The 17,703-nt window shown below is 50.3% G+C and overlaps 2 protein-coding genes and 1 long non-coding RNA gene across 3 annotated transcripts; 1 reads left to right on the plus strand and 2 right to left on the minus strand.

Moving 5' to 3' along the window:
• Nucleotides 1-1,382: 1,382 nt before the first annotated feature.
• SF3B4 (splicing factor 3b subunit 4) lies at nucleotides 1,383-7,416 on the minus strand. The gene is made up of 6 exons (XM_002759857.6): nucleotides 7,339-7,416; nucleotides 6,778-6,906; nucleotides 5,995-6,537; nucleotides 5,457-5,663; nucleotides 1,903-2,076; nucleotides 1,383-1,792 (listed from the first exon to the last, which is right to left on the minus strand). The coding sequence occupies exons 1-6, from the start codon at nucleotides 7,370-7,372 to the stop codon at nucleotides 1,605-1,607; spliced, it is 1,275 nt and encodes a 424-aa protein (XP_002759903.1). The 5' UTR covers nucleotides 7,373-7,416; the 3' UTR covers nucleotides 1,383-1,604.
• Nucleotides 7,417-9,171: 1,755 nt separating this feature from the next.
• Nucleotides 9,172-16,813, minus strand: MTMR11 (myotubularin related protein 11). The gene is given in 18 exon segments (XM_017966230.4): nucleotides 9,172-9,374; nucleotides 9,376-9,507; nucleotides 9,814-10,107; nucleotides 10,545-10,727; nucleotides 10,963-11,136; nucleotides 11,706-11,872; nucleotides 12,380-12,450; nucleotides 12,675-12,741; nucleotides 13,127-13,251; nucleotides 13,336-13,424; nucleotides 13,540-13,627; nucleotides 14,172-14,307; nucleotides 14,427-14,505; nucleotides 14,961-15,103; nucleotides 15,268-15,328; nucleotides 15,554-15,675; nucleotides 16,127-16,217; nucleotides 16,541-16,813. Coding segments are annotated over 18 exon segments (2,148 nt in total). The 5' UTR covers nucleotides 16,607-16,813; the 3' UTR covers nucleotides 9,172-9,314.
• LOC128930145 (uncharacterized) lies at nucleotides 13,532-17,627 on the plus strand. Its single transcript, XR_008477825.2, has 3 exons — nucleotides 13,532-13,741; nucleotides 17,302-17,389; nucleotides 17,490-17,627. It is a non-coding gene; the product is annotated as an uncharacterized LOC128930145 (long non-coding RNA).
• The last annotated feature ends 76 nt before the right edge of the window (nucleotides 17,628-17,703 follow it).

Consider the following 17,703-nt stretch of genomic DNA (forward strand, 5'->3'; position numbering starts at 1 on the left):
GGCTGAGGCAGGATAATCACTTGAACCTGGGAGGCGAAGGCTGCAGTGAGCTGAGTGTGCCACTGTACTCCGCCTGGGCAAGAGATTGAGACTCTATCTCAGAGGAAGAAAAAGAAAAGGAGGGGAGGGGAGAAGAGGAGAGGAGTAACTTAACAGGATTAAATGTGGCAAAGAACATGGGGGAGGAAAACGCCATTGGAATGAGTCTACTGAAGTCTTTAAACTTTAAACTCAGATGTGAATGTGATGAAAAGCAGGTTTGGAAGGACTGAGAATGAGAAAAAAAACTGAAATAGAAACTCCTTCTCCGACTGCTTGGACATCTGTGGAAACAGAAGCAAATGGAGCACGTATGGAACATTTACTGTCTCCATTTACTCATTCTAACTTTGTTTCGTAATTATATGACATCTATATTGCTCCAAATGAAAACACATGGGATACTCACAGACATCCAACTTCCCTCCGTATGCCCTCCCTCCCCAGCATTACCGATTTCCATCAGTATCTGCTTTAACCATTTTTAAAACATTCAACACATACATACACGCCACCCTTAGAGAAGGCAGCACACTGTACACACACACTACACACATTGTTTTCTTCACTTGGAGACTTCTCCACAGCAGTGTGTAGAGACCGTCCACACTCCTTTTTACCACTGCACAGTACTCTATTGTATAAACATAAAAAAGTTTATTCGACCAGTCCCTTTACTGATGGAGAGCTGAGTTCTTTCCAATCTACTGCCATTACAAATGGTGCTGCAATGAATTGCTTAGTGCATGTCTGCCAGGCTATCTCCAAGTACATCTGTTCTCACTTTAAAATAATCCAGCTGGGCAAGGTGGCTCACACCCATAATCCCAGCACTTTGGGAGGCTAAGGCAGAGGGATTGCTTGAGCCCAGGAGTTGAAGACCAGCCTAGCCAACATGGCGAAACTTCATCTGTACAAATACAAAAATTAGCTGGGTGGCACATGCCTGTGGTCCCAGCTACTTGGGAGGCTGAGATGAGAGGATCACCTGAGCCTGAGAGGTAAGGCCACAGTGAGCTCTGATCGCACCTGTACACTCCAACCTTGGTGACAGAGACTCGGTCTCAAAAAAAAAACAAAAAAAAATGTGGAGTAAGCACCCTTGCTCCTACTCCTCCTTACCATTCTTTTCATGATACTCTGACAGCTTTTCTGACATTTTTATACTCCAGGTGGAGTACAGTGGCCCGATCTCAACTCACTGCAACCTCTGCTTCCCGGGTTCAAGCAATCCTCCTGCCTCAGCCTCCAAAGTAGCTGGGACTACAGGCCTGTGCCACACTTGGCTAATGACATCTCTTCTTAAAGAGAAAAGGTACTGCTGTCAAGGCAAACACCACAACTACACAAGGAGTTTAGTTTTATTTTCTCTGTGCATCTGCAAAATACTCAGAACCAACATAAAAAAGTAATACCTCCTGTGGAAAGTTACATTACAAAGGGGAATGGGGTGGGGTGCTCAAAGAGGTTAGTGCCTCAGCCCCAAGGAGCTACAGCATCTCTGATTGGTCCAAGGAATCGAAAAGATATTGGGAAGATGTAACAGGAGGAAGGAAAATGTGAATTTACTGAGGGAGAGGGCCCCGAAGCGGGCCTCGAGGGGGAACTGGTGGCCGGGGAGTGGGTCTGGGTGGAGGGAGAGGCCCCCGCTGGTAGCCATAGGGTGGGGGTCGTGGAGGGCCAGTGTATCCATGGGGGGGCATCAGTGGAGGAGGTCCACGCATACCATGTGGAGGCATAGGACCTGGGTGACCTGCAAGAAGTGAAAGAAAAGTTAGTAAGGGCCTGGGACAGGGGTGTACCTACAGGAAGTTGTTAGAACATGTTAGGTGCAGGTGAAGGAGGTGGCTAGAGCCGACTTACCCATGGGAGATCCGAATGGAGGCCCTCGGGGGGGCATGCCCATTGGAGGAGGTCCAGGATGAGGCATTCCAGGTGGTGGTCGGGGCGGTGGCTGCCCCCCAGAGCCTGGGGGTCCAGCATGGGGATGTCCCAAGCCATGAGGGCCATGGTGTGCCAGCTGCATCTGAGTCATCCCTATGAAAATAAAACAGACACAAAAAGAAAAGAGACAAAGATAGAGAAGAGGGCAAAGAAAATGGAGAAAGGAAGAGAACAAAATTAGAAAGAAAGTGACATCAGAAAGAGGACTATATAGAAAACAGGATCCAGAAAATAAGGCTGGCTGGGCAGTGGCTCATGCCAATAATCCCAGCACTTTGGGAGGCCTAGGTGAGAACATCACTTGAGCCCAGGAGTTTGAGGTCAGCCTGAGCAACATTGTAACACCCCGTATCTGTCAAAAAAATTTTTTTTAATTAGCGAGGCATGGTGGTGAGTGCCTATAGTCCCAGCTACTCATGAGGATGAGGTGGGAGGATCACTTGGGCCTCGGAGGCCAAGGCTACAGTGAGCCATGACTATGCCACTGCACTCCAGCCTGGTTGACAGAGTGAGACCCTGTCACCAAAAAAAATAACAACAACAACAAAAAAAAACAGCCAGGTGCAGTGGCTCATGCCTGTAATCCCAGCACTTTGGGAGGCCAAGGCAGGCAGATCACAAGGTCACGAGTTCAAGACCAGCCTGGCCAACATGGTGAAATCCCGTCTCTACTACAAATACAAAAATTAGCTAGGCATGGTGGTGCATGCCTGTAATCCCAGCTGCTCAGGAAGCTGAGGCAGGAGAACTGCTTGAACCAGGACCAGGGAGGCAAAGGTTGCAGTGAGCCGAGATCAGGCCATTGCACTCCAGCCTGGGCTACAGAGTGAGACTCCGTCTCAAAAAAAAAAAAAAGGAAGGAAGGAGGGAAGGAGGGAGGGAGGGAAGGAAGGGTAGTAAAAAGTGCGCCCTATCCTTGACCCCATTCCAACAGCACAAACCAATCAATCACTCAAGACCTTACCGTCTTTGCTTGCTTCTTCCGTGACTTAGGCACTGTAATGGTAATGCTGAAGTACATAACAAGCAGAGTGATAACTCTGTTGATAGGATTTGAGAAAGTAGCAGAGGACATACTGTCTAAGCAAAGATCTGATTCTAAAGCACGAATATTTCAGGAGGATAAGATCGTGGAAAGAGAGCACCCAAGCAGAAAGCCTACCATGCACAAATTGGGCCAGGCGCGGTGGCCCAAGCCTGGAATCCCAGCACTTTGGGAGGCCGAGGTGAGTGGATCACGAGGTCAAGAGATCAAGACCATCCTGGTCAACATGGTGAAACCCCACCTCTACTAAAAATACAAAAAAAATAAAAAATAAAAAAAAAAATAACTGGGCATGGTGGCACGCGCCTGTAATCCCAGCTACTCAGGGGCTGAGGCAGAAGAATTGCCTGAACCCAGGAGGCGGAGGTTGCGGTGAGCCGAGATTGCACCATTGCACTCCAGCCTGGGTAACAAGAGCGAAACTCCGTCTCAAAAAAAAAAAAAAAAAAAAAAAAAAAAAATCACAGGTGTCTCCAACAGCACAGTATGTTCCAGGATATGCCAGTAACTCAGTATCAGGAGCAAAATGCAGTTATGGAAATGAGGGGCAGGGGCCAAACCATAAAGAGCTGTGAATGCTATGGTAATGAGTTTGGGTTTTACTCTGTAGGTAAAAGGGAGCAAAAGAGGAATTCTGAGCATGCATGTGCACATCTGTGTTTTACAAAACTTACTCTGTGAAAGTAGATCAAAGTTAGTGAAAACTGGAGTCAAAGTGGCCGGATATTACTACAGTAAATTAAGTGTAAAATGAAGGAATGAGACTCAACTGGGGCACTGGCCATGGGGAGAGATGCCACTGACATAAATAAGACTCAGTATTAAGAGTGGGGTAAAGGCCGGGCACGGTGGCTCAAGCCTGTAATCCCAGCACTTTGGGAGGCCGAGGCGGGTGGATCACGAGGTCAAGAGATCGAGACCATCCTGGTCAACATGGTGAAACCCCGTCTCTACTACAAATACAAAAAATTAGCTGGGCATGGTGGCGTGTGCCTGTAATCCCAGCTACTCAGGAGGCTGAGGCAGGAGAATTGCCTAAACCCAGGAATTGGAGGTTGCAGTGAGCCGAGATCGCGCCATTGCACTCCAGCCTGGGTAGCGAAACTCCGTCTCAAAAAAAAAAGAGTGAGGTAATACTCCCCACAGTCACAGCAAACATAGCTCTCAGATTCATGAATTAAGCACCTGGAAAAAACGAATACTAGAGGAAGAATAGGTTTGAGGGAGAGGGATAGAAAGGTGGCACTATCTATTAAGCAGCAGCATTAAGGATCTGGAATGTTAACAGCTATGAACTAGAGACACAGATCTAGGAGGCATAAAACTACACATATATGCAGAAAAGAAAAGCACAAAAATCTACGCCCAAGTCCACAGAAGTCTATTGTGGTAGCTAAGATTAAGGAGTCAGAGAAAGAGGGGGAGGATCTAAAAAAGAAGAAGCAAAGAGACAAGGTTGGTTTTTTTTTTTTGAGACGGAGTTTCACTTTTGTTGCCCAGTCTGGAATGCAATGGTGTGCTCTCAGCTCACTGCAACCTCTGCCTCCTGGGTTCAAGCGATTCTCCTGCCTCAGCCTCCCAAGTAGCTGAGCTTACAGGCATGTGCCACCGTATCTGGCTAATTTTTTGTATTTTTAGTAGAGACGGTGTTTCTCCATGTTGGTCAGGCTGGCCTTGAACTCCCAACCTCAGGTGATCTGCCCGCCTCAGCCTCCCAAAGTGCTGGGATTACAGGCATGAGCCACCGTGCCCAGCCAAGAATTTGTTTTCCTTTTTTCTTTCGAGACGGAGTTTTTGCTCTTCTTGACCAGGCTGGAGTGCAGTGGCACAATCTCAGTTCACTGCAACCTCCGCTGCCCAGGTTCAAGGGATTCTCCTGCCTCAGCCTCCCGAGTAGCTGGGATTACAGGAGCAAGTTACCATGCCCACCTAATCTTTTGTATTTTAGTACAGATGGGGTTTCATCATGTTGGCCAGACTGGTCTCAAACTGCTGACCTCAGGTGATCCACCCAGCTTAGCCTCCCAAAATGCAGGGATTACAGGCAGAAGCCACCATGCCCAGCCGAGACAGGAATTTCAAATAGGAAGACACGTTTCAAGTACATCAGAGGTCAAACCAGATAAGGAGAACTGTCCCTGAGATTTGGCAATTAGGTCACCACTTTGAGGTGGAGTTAGAGGAGAGAATGGAACTAAAAGGTAAAGAAACAAAAAACAGCAAGCATAGTCTGCTCATCAGAAAAACTTAAGAAATCATTTCAGACTGGTAGCTGTTAGAGTGTATTTTGTATGTTTTTTTATAAGAGAATGTCTGAAGAAAAGGAAAACTCTTAAACTGTTACTGTTGAACAAAGGGCAGCAGGGTGAGTGGTGACAGAGATGCTCTACCAAGCTCTTCCCTCCCTTTCCCAACAAAGCACACCTACCTGGATGGGGCATCCCACCTGGTGGGAATGGATGAGGATGTGAGTGTCCATGACCAGGATGTCCTGCCCCTGGGGTTCCTGCCGACGGGGGGCCGTGTCCTGCAGCCCCAGGCGGCATAGGTGGTGGGGGCATGGCTGGAGGTATCCCAGGTGGGAGGGCTCCAGGAGGCGGCACTGGGGGTGGGAAGGAGCCAGGAGGAGGCATGCCTGTAGAGGAAATGGAAGAAGGAAGAGTTAATGGTAGTGGGGAGAAAATGTCTTCAAAGAGCTGACCATATTTGGCCTCTCCAGCCACGGCGAGTTCTTTGCCCCTCCTCCCAGTGCTGGAAAATCAAAAGCAATGTTAGAATAGTCAAATAACTTCAGCCTCCCAAAGATACCCAACAACATTCTCCTCCACCACTTCCCATCACTCACTGACTTCCCATCACTCTTCCCATCACTCATTGACTCAATGTCCCTCTTTCAGACTCTTTTTTCTTCCCCTGCTGCACTCCTCCAACCTTAAGGACAAACATATTTTAACCAAAAGCCTTACCTGGTGGAGGAAGCCCAGACCCCAGTGATGATACCACAGGATTGGGGGCAGAGGGTGGAGGAGGCGCATCTGCAAACAGCTGATGAGGACGGTCAGCCTGGGAGAGTGGGTTCTGAGCTGCCAAAAGTCGTTCAGCTGCTGAGCCATGGCGCTCACCCTTGGAGTCCTTCTTGAAGGCGTAAGATACAGTGATAGGGCGGTTACAGAGGTACTGCCCATTCATGGCTTCAATTGCTGCATCCGAAGCATCAAATGAAGCAAAATTAATAAAGGCATAACCTTTGGAGTTGCCTGTGTCAGGGTCCCGCATAATCTTAGGGGTTTGTAAGATGACCCCAAAGGCGCTGAAAGTATCATAAAGCAACTTCTCATCAATCTCAGGGTCCAGGTTGCCAATGAAAATGTTGGCCCCTACATCCAGGTTTTTGTTGTGAGCTGATGCCTTGTTCACCCGTATTGGCTTCCCATAGAGTTTGATCATGTTCATGATCTTAATGGCATAGTCTGCATCTTCCTCACTCAAGAATTCCACAAAGCCATAGCCTGCAGAAGTGGAGAGGAGGTTAACAACCTAAGTGAAGAGATTCAAAATGGGGTAAAACTCACCTCCCCTCTGATCACAAAGAATGAGAAACAACCTCACTTTATTTGAGAATGGCTCCAGAAATAAACTGAACTGAGGCTTAAAACAAAGAAATCTTTAGGTTGCTCATCTCATTCCAAAACAGTTGTGAATACTGCTGGGACCCTCCAGGAGCAATTTGCCCCTTGCCATGTACTCACCTTGGTGCTGGCCAGTGACTCTATCCTTTGGCATGTGGGTGTTGACTACCGGTCCAGCCTGGAGAAACAGTTCCCACAGCAGCGGTTCACTAACCTTCTCATCCAGGCCCCCGACGTACACAGTGGCATCTGAAGGGAGGGAGCAGAAAGTCAGGGCAACGGTGAGAGTATAACAGGAAAGGAGGTGATGGAAACATGAAGATGGAACCCAACCAGAGGAACTGGGGACCGGGGCAGGGTAGGAGCAAAAAAAAAAAAAAAAATACGTTTAACCCTTAAACCTCTTTCTTCCCAAGACTTAGGAAATCCTCTCAAGGCTAATTTAGTATTCTGGGTGGATTTTTTTGAGTGGGAAGGCAGCAGGGGATTGGACATAAAAGTATCACACCAACAGGCCTAAGCCAGCACCCAGCCACCCCGCCCCCAGCAGGCATGGGGCCGGTTTCGCGCCCTCTGGGGAACCGAGGAGTTCAGCTTCCCACCCCTGCAGAGGCACTGCTGACCCTAGTCGGGACCTCCTCGCCATGCTGAGCGCATTCCAGATTCTCCCCCTCCAGTTACCCTGGTTCCGCTCGGAGATCGGCCCGGCAGCCATGGCGAAGGAGCTCCCGCCGTCTCCCAGCAGCGGTTCCGCTCTCTGACCTCAGCCCGACTTCCACTTCCGGGGCGAAGGCTGACGTATGGTGGGCGGGGCCGCAGAAGAGGAAGTGCCTGGGAGCAGCCGCAGCCATCTTAGGAGCCTCCTTGTTTTAACCCGGCTCGACCGGTATAGTCTTCGCCTCCCGCGCAGTTGTTCTGTTGCTAGTGGTCTAAGCGAGGAGGGCGAAATGGAAACGCTCAGACCCTCTTAATGCTAAGCTTGAAAAAATCACACTGCTCCCAAAAATGTAAATTCGAACTCTGAAAGGACAAGGCTTTACTTTTGCTATATTTTGTGGCCACTGATTCTTCTTTTGTTTCCCAGAGAAGAACGTGCTGAAGAGTCCCCGCAGCCGGAGGACTCGGCTGCTTTCAGGCGCAGAGGGAAGCTTCCATCTCGCCTGCAGCCTTCTTGCAGATTTGGCCTCACAGCCCTGATTTGGCCTCACAGCCCTGATTTGGGCTGGAGGTATTGGTTTTCCTTCAGGGGAGGAGACTGCGGAATGTCTGAGCTGGAGTGACGTCTGCGCTCACTTCGTCGTAATAACATGGGGAGGGGAAGGGTGGTGGGAATCAGGCTGCTCCGAGGGTGTTTGACCACAGCTGATGGGTGGATGGGCTCAGAGACTTCAGTATGGATTTCTAGAACACTCTGGCCCCAGAGACATTTTTTTTTTTTTTTTTTTTTTGAGACAGTCTCGCTCCATCGCCAGGCTGGAGTGCAGTGGCACGATCTCAGCTCGCTGCAACCTCCGCCTCCTGGGTTCAAGCAATTCTCCTGCCTCAGCCTCCCGAGTAGCTGGGACTACAGGCGCGTGCCACCACACCCAGCTAATTTTTGTATTTTTAGTAGAGACAGGGTTTCATCATGTTGGCCAGGATAGTCTCGAGCTCTTGATCTCACGATCCCCCTGCCTCGGCCTCCCAAAGTGCTGGGATTACAGGCGTGAGCCACCGCGCCCGGTAGCGACAACATCCTGACATGCTCGTGCCCCATCTAACCCTTTCCCCAAACTGCACTTTAATTCTGCAGCGCCTCACTAGACCCAGTTCCTCTGTTTCCTTATCAATAATATGGTGGATGCCTTCCTCTCTTGGGTCACACCCACCTTTTACCCACCACTCTTTGCTACCTAGGAGAATCCTTTATTCAAACACAAGAAACAATGCCAACAATGTGTATAAATACCATGCTTTAATGAACCCCTTAAATAGCAATTCCACTACAAAAATACACAGAGGAGACAGGGTGTTTCCTGTATCCACCTCATTCTCAGAAAACTGTAAGGAAAGAAACAGAAGTTGGAATTAAAGCAGCAGCAAGGCGGGGCCGTGTTGTTGGGACTAATGAACAGCATCTCTAATCTCACAATTAACATCTGGTTATCCAGAAGGGATGGAATTGGCTTAAAAGAACCGATCATTTTCTGGATTGTTTTTGTTTCTTAATTCTTCAAATCACAAGAAACAAAAATATCTGCAGGAACCAAACAAGACAGGACAAGGGTCGGAGCGGTTAACACCGCCATCTGCAACAGAAACTCCCATCTTCTTAGTGAACTTGTTTAACGGCTGGCGTGTGACAGCTGCAAGTCCAGATACAAAAAAAAAGGATTAAGGCCTGGCACAGTGGCTGTAATCCCAGCACTTTGGGAGACCGAGGCAGGCGGATCACAAGGTCAAGAGATCAAAACCATCCTGGCCAACATGGTGAAATCCCGTCGGTACTAAAAATACAAAAATTAGCTGGGTGTGGTGGTGAGTGCCTGTAGTCCCAGCTACTCGGGAGGCTGAAGCAGGAGATCCGCTGAGATCGCGCCACTGCACTCTAGCCTGGTGACAGAGCAAGACTCCATCCCCCTGCCCAAAACAATGGAAGGATTAAACAGAACCCTCCTCTACCCCAGATGCTCCCCTGCCCTGCCTTTGAGAATTCCAGCAATTTCCATGGGATTGAGAGGGAATGGTATTTGTATCTCTTTTCTCGGAGTGATCCTCGGGAGATATTCTTGGTGTCCATTTCCGTAATAGCTCCTGAAGATGGGCTAGCTCATCCTGGAGGCCAGAGATTACGGGAGCTGAGAGGCCAGTCTGGGGGAGGAGGCAAAGAGGAACAGAGGAATACTGTTGCAGCTCTGGCCCTCCGCTTCTAATTTCTGTCTGCTACCTCTGGTGTCTTTAATGCTGTTTCCCCTTCCAGCTATGCCCTAAATTCCACTTAATCTAAGCCACAAGCACTTTCCCCTACCTCCCACACTCCCAAACCCTGTTTAATGCCAACAGGAGTGGAACTGTCCCAGTGCCCCCATCCTCCAACTCCTTGCCTTTCCAGCTCCTGTTCATCTGGTTCAGCAGTCAAGTTCTTTCTCCCACTTCCAGTCCGTTTTCCCTCCTTACCTGGACCTCAGGCCTTCCCCTCAGGTAGCAACGTCTCCAGAGCCTGATCTGAGGTCCCAGATATCCAGGCAGCAGCAGCCCTGGAGGTAAAGGGCAGGCTCCCCAATGTGAGGGGAGCCCCCATTCCTGGTCAGCCAGGCTTTCAGAGGAGATAGCAGGTCGAGGGAACCAACGAGAAGAGACTGCCAGCAGGGAGGGACTGTCCCGCCAAGGACAAAGCTGATTCAAGGGGGTCAACATCCCTCTAGAGAAGAGCCACACAGAACTGGGGGGTCCAGGAACCAGGAAACTCGGCTAAAGCGAAAAGGAAATTAACTGGCAACTGAGAGACCAGATAACCCTAGTTTCCCCAATCTGAATCAGGATGGGGTATCCTGCGGCCACCCACTCAGTGCACTGGTGACTAGAACTCCAAGCCTCCCCATGAGAACTCTTCTGCCCTCCTCATCTAGGCCTCAGGACTGATTATGGTTGATTTTAGGGAAACGTATGTGTGCATGAGACACGAAGACGAGTAAACAGACTGGAGTAAGGATAGAAAGGGTGCCCTCTGTGCTATTCTAGGACATCTGTCTTTCTAGTGACGGCCAGGGACTATAAGTGGCTGCTGCAGAAGAGTAGTGGGGAGCATTCCCTAAGGAACTCAAGACATTGTGTCTTTCACTTCTCCCTGTCCGGCAGCATGAGCCTGTGGGAAAGTCAAGGGAATTTAGGAAATGTAGACACTTCACCTGCGTTCTAGGGAGCCAGGAATCTGGGCAGTGTTCCAGATCATAGCCAGGATTCTGGAATTGTAGTATCTGTGCACTGCTGTAGCGTAAGTCCCAGTCCCAGACAGACAGCTGCGGATGAAAAGAGCTCCCAGCTGGGGGCTGGGAGTATCCTGGAGTGCAGACTTGTGTATATGAGTTTAACTGGACAGAGGGAGCAAGACAAAGGATGGTTACCACAATCCTCCCACATCTAGAGACAAATCATGACACCCTCCCCTCTTATGCTAGGAACGATGTAGGGCAAAAGTCCCATCCTGAAAGTGAGAAGAAATCTCCCCTCCCCACCCACAGACCTCGCTTCTCATAAAACAAATGAAGACCAAACTTCCCAATGGCAACACACACACACACACAGTCAAAAATAGAGGTCACTGACCTGTCCGCTCTGCTTTCCGCGCTCCCAGGGGGTATTTCTCAGAAAGGTAAGGGTGTCAGGAACCCTGACACTGTCATGAAGAGCAAGAAGGAAAAACTCAGAGAATTCGAAATCAGCTGGAAACTGCTGGAGGAGCTGCCAGACGCAATCAAGGAAGAGGAGAAACACTGGGGACTGAGAAGGAGAAATTGAGAGATTGGAAGGGATTATTGGGACCCCAGGAGGGAGGACGACGAAATGATGGGGGAATGGGGAACACAGGGAATAGGGGGCACTATGGAAGTCAGGGAATGAACATCTGAATGGAGAGTAGAAGGGGTTGTGGGGCCTCACTCATCTGGATCTTCATCTCAGCCTAACCTTGGGGCCCTTCCGACCTGATTCACCTCCAGTGGATTATACGAAAGAATATTTTCATTCTCTTACGTCTTTTTTTTTTTTAAGACGGGGTTTCACCAAGTTGGTCGGGCTGGTCTTGAACTCCCAACCTCAGGTGATCTGCCCACCTTGGCCTCCAAAGTGCTTGGATTACAGGCGTGAGCCACCACACCTGGCCTTTTTTTTTTTTTTTTTTTTTTTTGAGACGGGGTTTCACCATGTTGGTCAGGCTGGTCTTGAACTCCCAATCTCAGGTGATCCGCCCACCTTGGCCTCCAAAGTGCTTGGATTACAGGCGTGAGCCTCCAGCCCGGCCGAGTACTTCTTTAGAATATCCCTCCAGTGCCGTCCCGAATTGTTCTCACCTCTTCACTGACCCCAGTTCCCCCAAGCCGAGTCAGGAAGGGGTGTCCAGCTGCCACCCACTCTCGCTGCACTAGTGACTGGAAGCCAAACAGCGTTCGGGCTTCAGGAGCTGAAAGCAGCTGGACGAGTGAAGAGAGGAGGCCATTGAGATCACGATCACCGCGCTCTGGGTGATAAAGAGGAAGAAGGACAAAGAGGGGTCCAAGAAACTAGGGCAGGAGAGAATGAGAAGAGAAACATGGCAAGGAAAAGTGAGAGGCACAGCAGGGAAAGATTTGGGGTAGGCAGGATTGAGAGAGCACATAGAAGTGAAGAGAAAACAAAGACCTTGAATGATTCACTTCCTACACTCCACCGGATAGAAATACCCAGTTTCACATGTAAGGGGCAGAATCACAATTCTCAAACCAGCTTCCAAACTGCCCTTCCCACCCCAACCCGGTCTCCATCCACTGATGGAACGAAAGGAACAAAGGGCTAAGACCATCCTAGTGTCAGGGACCACACGCCGTAGGGGGCCGAGGTAGCACTGAAGGTAGAGAGTAGAGCTTGTGGGCAGTTCCCAGGAACAGGAGAGGAGGAAGCCTTACGGGCCTCCCGCCCTGAATGCAATCTGGTCAGGTGGGTGAAGAAAAGAGGCAAAGAATGGAATGGGCTTACCCAAGGAACTCACCTTGAAGTATTACAGAACGAACCCTGGATGTCACTAATACTGAAATGTCACTGGCCTTTCGAAGGCAAGCCCTGGAGGAGCAGGTGAGGAAGAATGATAAGCCTAGGGGAATGGGTCATGGGATGGAATGAGGCCAACCGCAAATCCTGCCCCTCCTCCTTCTAAAGAGAACAAACGGCAGTCTTCTTGGGAAACCGAAGAGAAGAATGAATGAAAAGCCATTTAGGAGTCCAGGTTAACAGAAGGTTGAGGAGGGCTGAATTATAAATGATGGCTAGAAGAAGCGAGGGAGTACCTGACATAGTCCAGCCATCGTGTTCCTTCCAGGGCTGAAAGCCATTTATCCTCAGCTACAGATGAATCTGTTAGAGGGCAGAGAGGTTAAGAGAAGTCAAGATTCAGGTTGATAGCCTGCTGGGTTAAAAACAGGAACGAAAAGTCATCGTAAATGGCCAGGATGGTTTTCTAAAGTTAAACTGGTGATGTTTTTGCAGCATTGTAAATATAATAAAACTCACTGAATTGTATATTCAGTGAAGAGTAAATGTTATGATGTGTACATGATGTCTCAATAAAGCTGTTCAGAAAAGAATAAACTGGAGTCAAGAAGACAGGAAATAGATGAGTCTGTGGGAGAGAGGGGAGGTGACAGGCGAAAGAGCTACTCATCTACAGCTAGCAAAGGGTTGCCCAGGTTAGGGTCAGCAGACCTGCGGGTGAGGGTGAGGGTTCAAAGGTTTTTCTCACCAGGCAGGCAGAGGGCCCTCAGCCTCAGGTGGGCAAGCTGGACATCTGCAAGGCTGGGCAGCTCATCCATACTGTCCACCAGGACAACATCCGAATGTCCAGCCTGGAGCATCGACTCCACTGCTCTGGAGGGGAGGGAGTCAGGAAGTAAGAGAAGGAATCTGTGCCGAGCACCTAACCCTCAGTTCTTCTCATCAAGCCTCCCTCACCTGATATCCTCCTTGTTAGGGTCGCTGGCTGTATAGAAGCCTCCGCAGCGGAGAAGATCACTGCCCCCAGGTTGATGCCAGGACAAGCGCTTCAGATGGGGCAGAAGAGGGTCACTGTGGGAGAAATGCCCCCTGCCCCCATGCTGACTTCACAAAGGTTCCTCCCTCCACATGTCCCCAGCCTCCCATGACCCTCACACTGACCGGTCCACGGCCCTGATGAAAGTGGCCAAATGCTCTCCTGATCTCACTGTCCAGAATCCGGTTAGGGACCCAGAAGTAACGGGGGAGGCTGTGAAATGAGAGCGGTGTTACAGTTTGGCTCAGCAACTTCATTAAAATGTAAAGCTGTTATTACAAGGAAGCTGCTTCGGAGGGACCATTCTCAGGTTAAGGGTTCTAGGAGGTAAGGGAGATACCTTTTTTTTTTTTTTTTTTGAGACGGAGTTTCACTCTTGTTGCCCAGGCTGGAGTGCAATGGCGCGATCTTGGCTCACCTCAACGTCAACCTCCCAGGTTTTCCTGCCTCAGCCTTGTGAGTAGCTGGGATTACAGGCATGTACCACCACGCCCAGCTAATTTTTTCTATTTTTTAGTAGAGCTGGGGTTTCTCCATGTTGGTCAGGCTGGTCATAAACTCCCAACCTCAGGTGATCCTCCCACCTCAGCCTCCCAAAGTGCTGGGATTACAGGCGTGAGCCACCGCGCCCAGCCTGGGAGATAGCTTTGTGGACGTCCTAGGAGGCTGGAGATTACGGGAAGCCCTAGCTTTAGGGGATCAAGGAACTAAGGGAAGACTGGGAGAGCAGCAGGGTTGGGGGGCACTGGGCAATCACCTGGTGGCTACGTCGAACCTCTCGTTGACCGTGCTCACCCTCCAGCCTCTGGCTCCCTGCTTCTTCCGCTCAGTCTCCCAGTCTTCTGCTGTCTCCATGAGAGGAATTGGTGGTTTTCTGGAGCCAGAACCCTGGCCTAGAACAGGAGTGAGGCATAGAGGAGGAAGGAGAAAACCAGACACAGCTTCTCAGCTCTTTGTCCCAGGCATCTGGGCTTTTTCAGACTCTTCTTTACCCTAAAGCGCCCTCACTCACCAGCCTTGCTCGGGGTTATCCCCACATACTGCTGGGCTTGACTGCTCCGACCTCTGGCTTGGACAATGGCCATGGTCACCTGTGGAGGAAAGGACAGTCCATCCTTTCGGCTTAGGCTGAGTATGTGAAAAGAAGGAAATGGAGCCCGCATGTTGCTCCACTCTCTTCGCCAAGAACAAAGAGGAACAGTGAAGACGGTCTCTAGAGAAGGGGGCTTCCTCAGGCCGTGGGGACTGGGGTCGGGAGAACAAATCTAGAACCACAGAATCCTAGAATGACCATTCTGGGAGGAATTCTGGTTTTTGAGAGGAGGAAACTCGCCCACAGGCACAGTGCTGGTAACGCAGTCAGGCTAGAGGGCGGCCTCCCCACTCTCATTACGAGATCATTTATCCCAGCCTTTCAGCCTTTCCTTGAGAGAAGCAGGAGGAATGATGTGAGGATCCCGGGGGCTGGAGGAGACTCAGAAATGGTCAGGGAGAGGATCCCAAGGTTCTGGGGAGAGGAGGAAGCCCCAGGTTAGGGGCCTCTTACCTGAAAAGCCTGAGGCTCTAGGCCTCCAGCCTCAAAAGCAACTCTGAGCAGCCGGAAGTCTCGGCCATGAATCAGAATCTCCTCAGGGATAAATTTAAGCAGGGACCCTGGACGGAGGAGCTGGACTCGGGACAAGCCGCTCACTGAAGTCAAGAGGTACAGAGCAGTGTATGGACCAGGGTCCCTCCAGAAGGGACTCTTCCAGCCCGTCCCACTCCATCCCTGGCTGTTTTCTGAGAATAGAGGAAGGATGAGGAGGAGTTCCAGCACCCCCAGTGAACCCCTTCACCAAAACCCCCCAACTTACCAGCCTCCAATCGCCCAATGTTGACCAGGGCAAAATCATATTCACTGCTCAAGGGAGTGTCCTAGAGGAAGCACATGACTGATGGTACAGACATCTGAAATAGCCCTCATTTTCCTACCCTGGCAGCCCCAACCCCTCTAGGGGGCAACCACCCTAGAGAGAGTTCCCGTTGATTCTCAGTGATCCATACAAGACAGCCCTGAACCCACAACATTTGTCTAAATCCTGCTAGAATCCCCTACCCATTTCCCACTAGCTGTCATTTCTGTGGCCCCAACCATCTCACCTGATTCCGCTGCCATCCACAGGGCTGGAAGGTGACCCTCAAGTTGGTACAGATCAGGGTTCCAGACAATTCCGGTTCCAGCCCCTTCCTCACCCCCGGGGCCCATGCTAGGATCTGCTCCCCTAAAGGGAAAGAAGGGAAGCCCCATTATGACTATTCCCAGTGTTGCCCACACTTGGAAACACCCACTCCTCTGAGACAGGGAGATCTAAATGGGGACGATGAAAATCCTCCTCTAAGCCCTCTAGAATGTAAGCATCTGAGGAAAGATACATTTTAAAACATTTATGTAACTAGAACAGAGCCTAGAACAGGACCTGGCACATACCAGGCACTAAATATGTATTAAATAAGCAAATTTCAAAAAGGGGTAACAGGGTCAAGGAAACAGAAGGAATGTCAACATCCAACCCTCAGCCAGCTCCAGAAGCCGCAGGGGAGGACGGCGAGCCTCAGGCAGAAGCACTTTGAGGCAGGAGAGGAACACGGGGGTATCTTTGGTGAAGGCGTCAAACGACAGAGGTGCAGGATGGAGCTTGGAGGAATGTTTGGAGAGTGACCGGGCATTATTACCTGGGAGGCAGCTGGAGGCCAGGCAACTGCTAGGCTGACGACTCCGGGGCTCCAGCATCCTGCTTTCCTGGACGGATTTTGGTCCAGAGAGCTGAGGGGGCATGAAGTTAACCCCTAGGCCTCCCCAAAGGCAGCTGCCTTCAGAGGCCTACACTCACATTCTGGGGGAAACTGAGATTAGCATCTATGGAGAGCTCCAGACTGACCAGGGCTGGCAGACAGTCAAGGGAGGGGCTGGTTAATGGGTAATGAGACAACGAACTTGAGACTATGAAAAAGGCAGACCAGGCTCCATCAACAGAAGCTGATAGCACAGACACACCCTCCTCCTCTAGAGCCTTTGCTTCCCCCTTTACCTCCACCTCATCCCCATTCTCACCCTCTTGCCGACCTCCCCAAATTCCTTCTCCTTACCCCCATCTCTGGCTCCTCCTTCTGGGGGGCAATGTTGAAACTCTGGCCCCGGCCCCCCCACCACATTTCTCTGGCTCCATCCGGGGACGGAGCAGTTAAGGGTGGGAAACCTCAAGGATGCTCACCCCCCGGGGAGAGGCGAGTCTTGTTGACAAGAGGGGAGTTAAGGAGAGGGGGAGGGGGTCGGACACAGGGAGAGGAGCATTTGAGGTGCACGGAGCAGAGTTTGGAGGTCTTTGGAAAGGTGTGTCCAGCCCAGCCTGAGAAGTCTCCTCGGAAACTTCAGTCGACTCTGGAGAGGGCGGGAGAGATGCCCAGCCCCTTAAAGGAGAATACACACAATTCTGGAAAAGTGGAAACAGTGGGCTCTGAGACAGACGGGTGGGGGAGAAATGTGGCCTGAGACAAAAATACCTACTCCCTTCTTTACCCCAATCCCAGACCCTGTTCTCTTCCTGTTCATGAGTCCCAGAGATCATTTGAGGGGAGCAGTTCTGTCGATGATGAAACTGGAATAATTTGGGCTACCTCTCTGGAGTGTCTCAGTGATGACTTCCCGTAGAAGTCCAGCTCTCTTGTTGTCTCACAGGGGCTTGGGGAGGGGAGAAGGGTAGGAATGTGAAAGTGGTTCAAGCCTCCTTGCCACCTCTTCCAGAAAAAAATGAAAATTAGACCTGGGGTGATTTTTTTCAGGAGCAGCCCAAGCCTTAGGTGGGGAAGCAGGGAAACTGGTTACAGTGTTTTTGCATAACTTTCTGTAGAGGGTGTGAAACAGACATCATGTGAAGTGCGCAGTGGAGAAGTGTGAAAAGAGATGGAAATGTGTCCAAGATGCAGACCCAAGTACAGGTATGTTTGTGTGCAAGTCTTGGGCATGAGGGTGGGAGGTGCAAGGAAAACATCTTAGCAGTTAACCCTGCCCATCACGCAGCCACACAACCAATTGTAGGTGCTGATTCCCGTATGTGACTCCACCCCTCCAACCCAGACACCAGATCTCCAAATGAATGATTCATGTTCAGGACTTCCCAGGTGAGGGCTGGAAACCTCTTCAGCTCAACAGTCCATCTCCCATCCCTCCCATCTGCAACCCAAGAAGCAAAGATGAGTAAGGAAGGCTGGGAACAAGGACAGAAATCAAGGAGCTGCAGCTCCTTTAAAGG

This window comes from Callithrix jacchus, chromosome 18 (assembly GCF_049354715.1).
Source record: "Callithrix jacchus isolate 240 chromosome 18, calJac240_pri, whole genome shotgun sequence".
NCBI classification, from domain to species: Eukaryota; Metazoa; Chordata; class Mammalia; order Primates; family Cebidae; genus Callithrix; species Callithrix jacchus.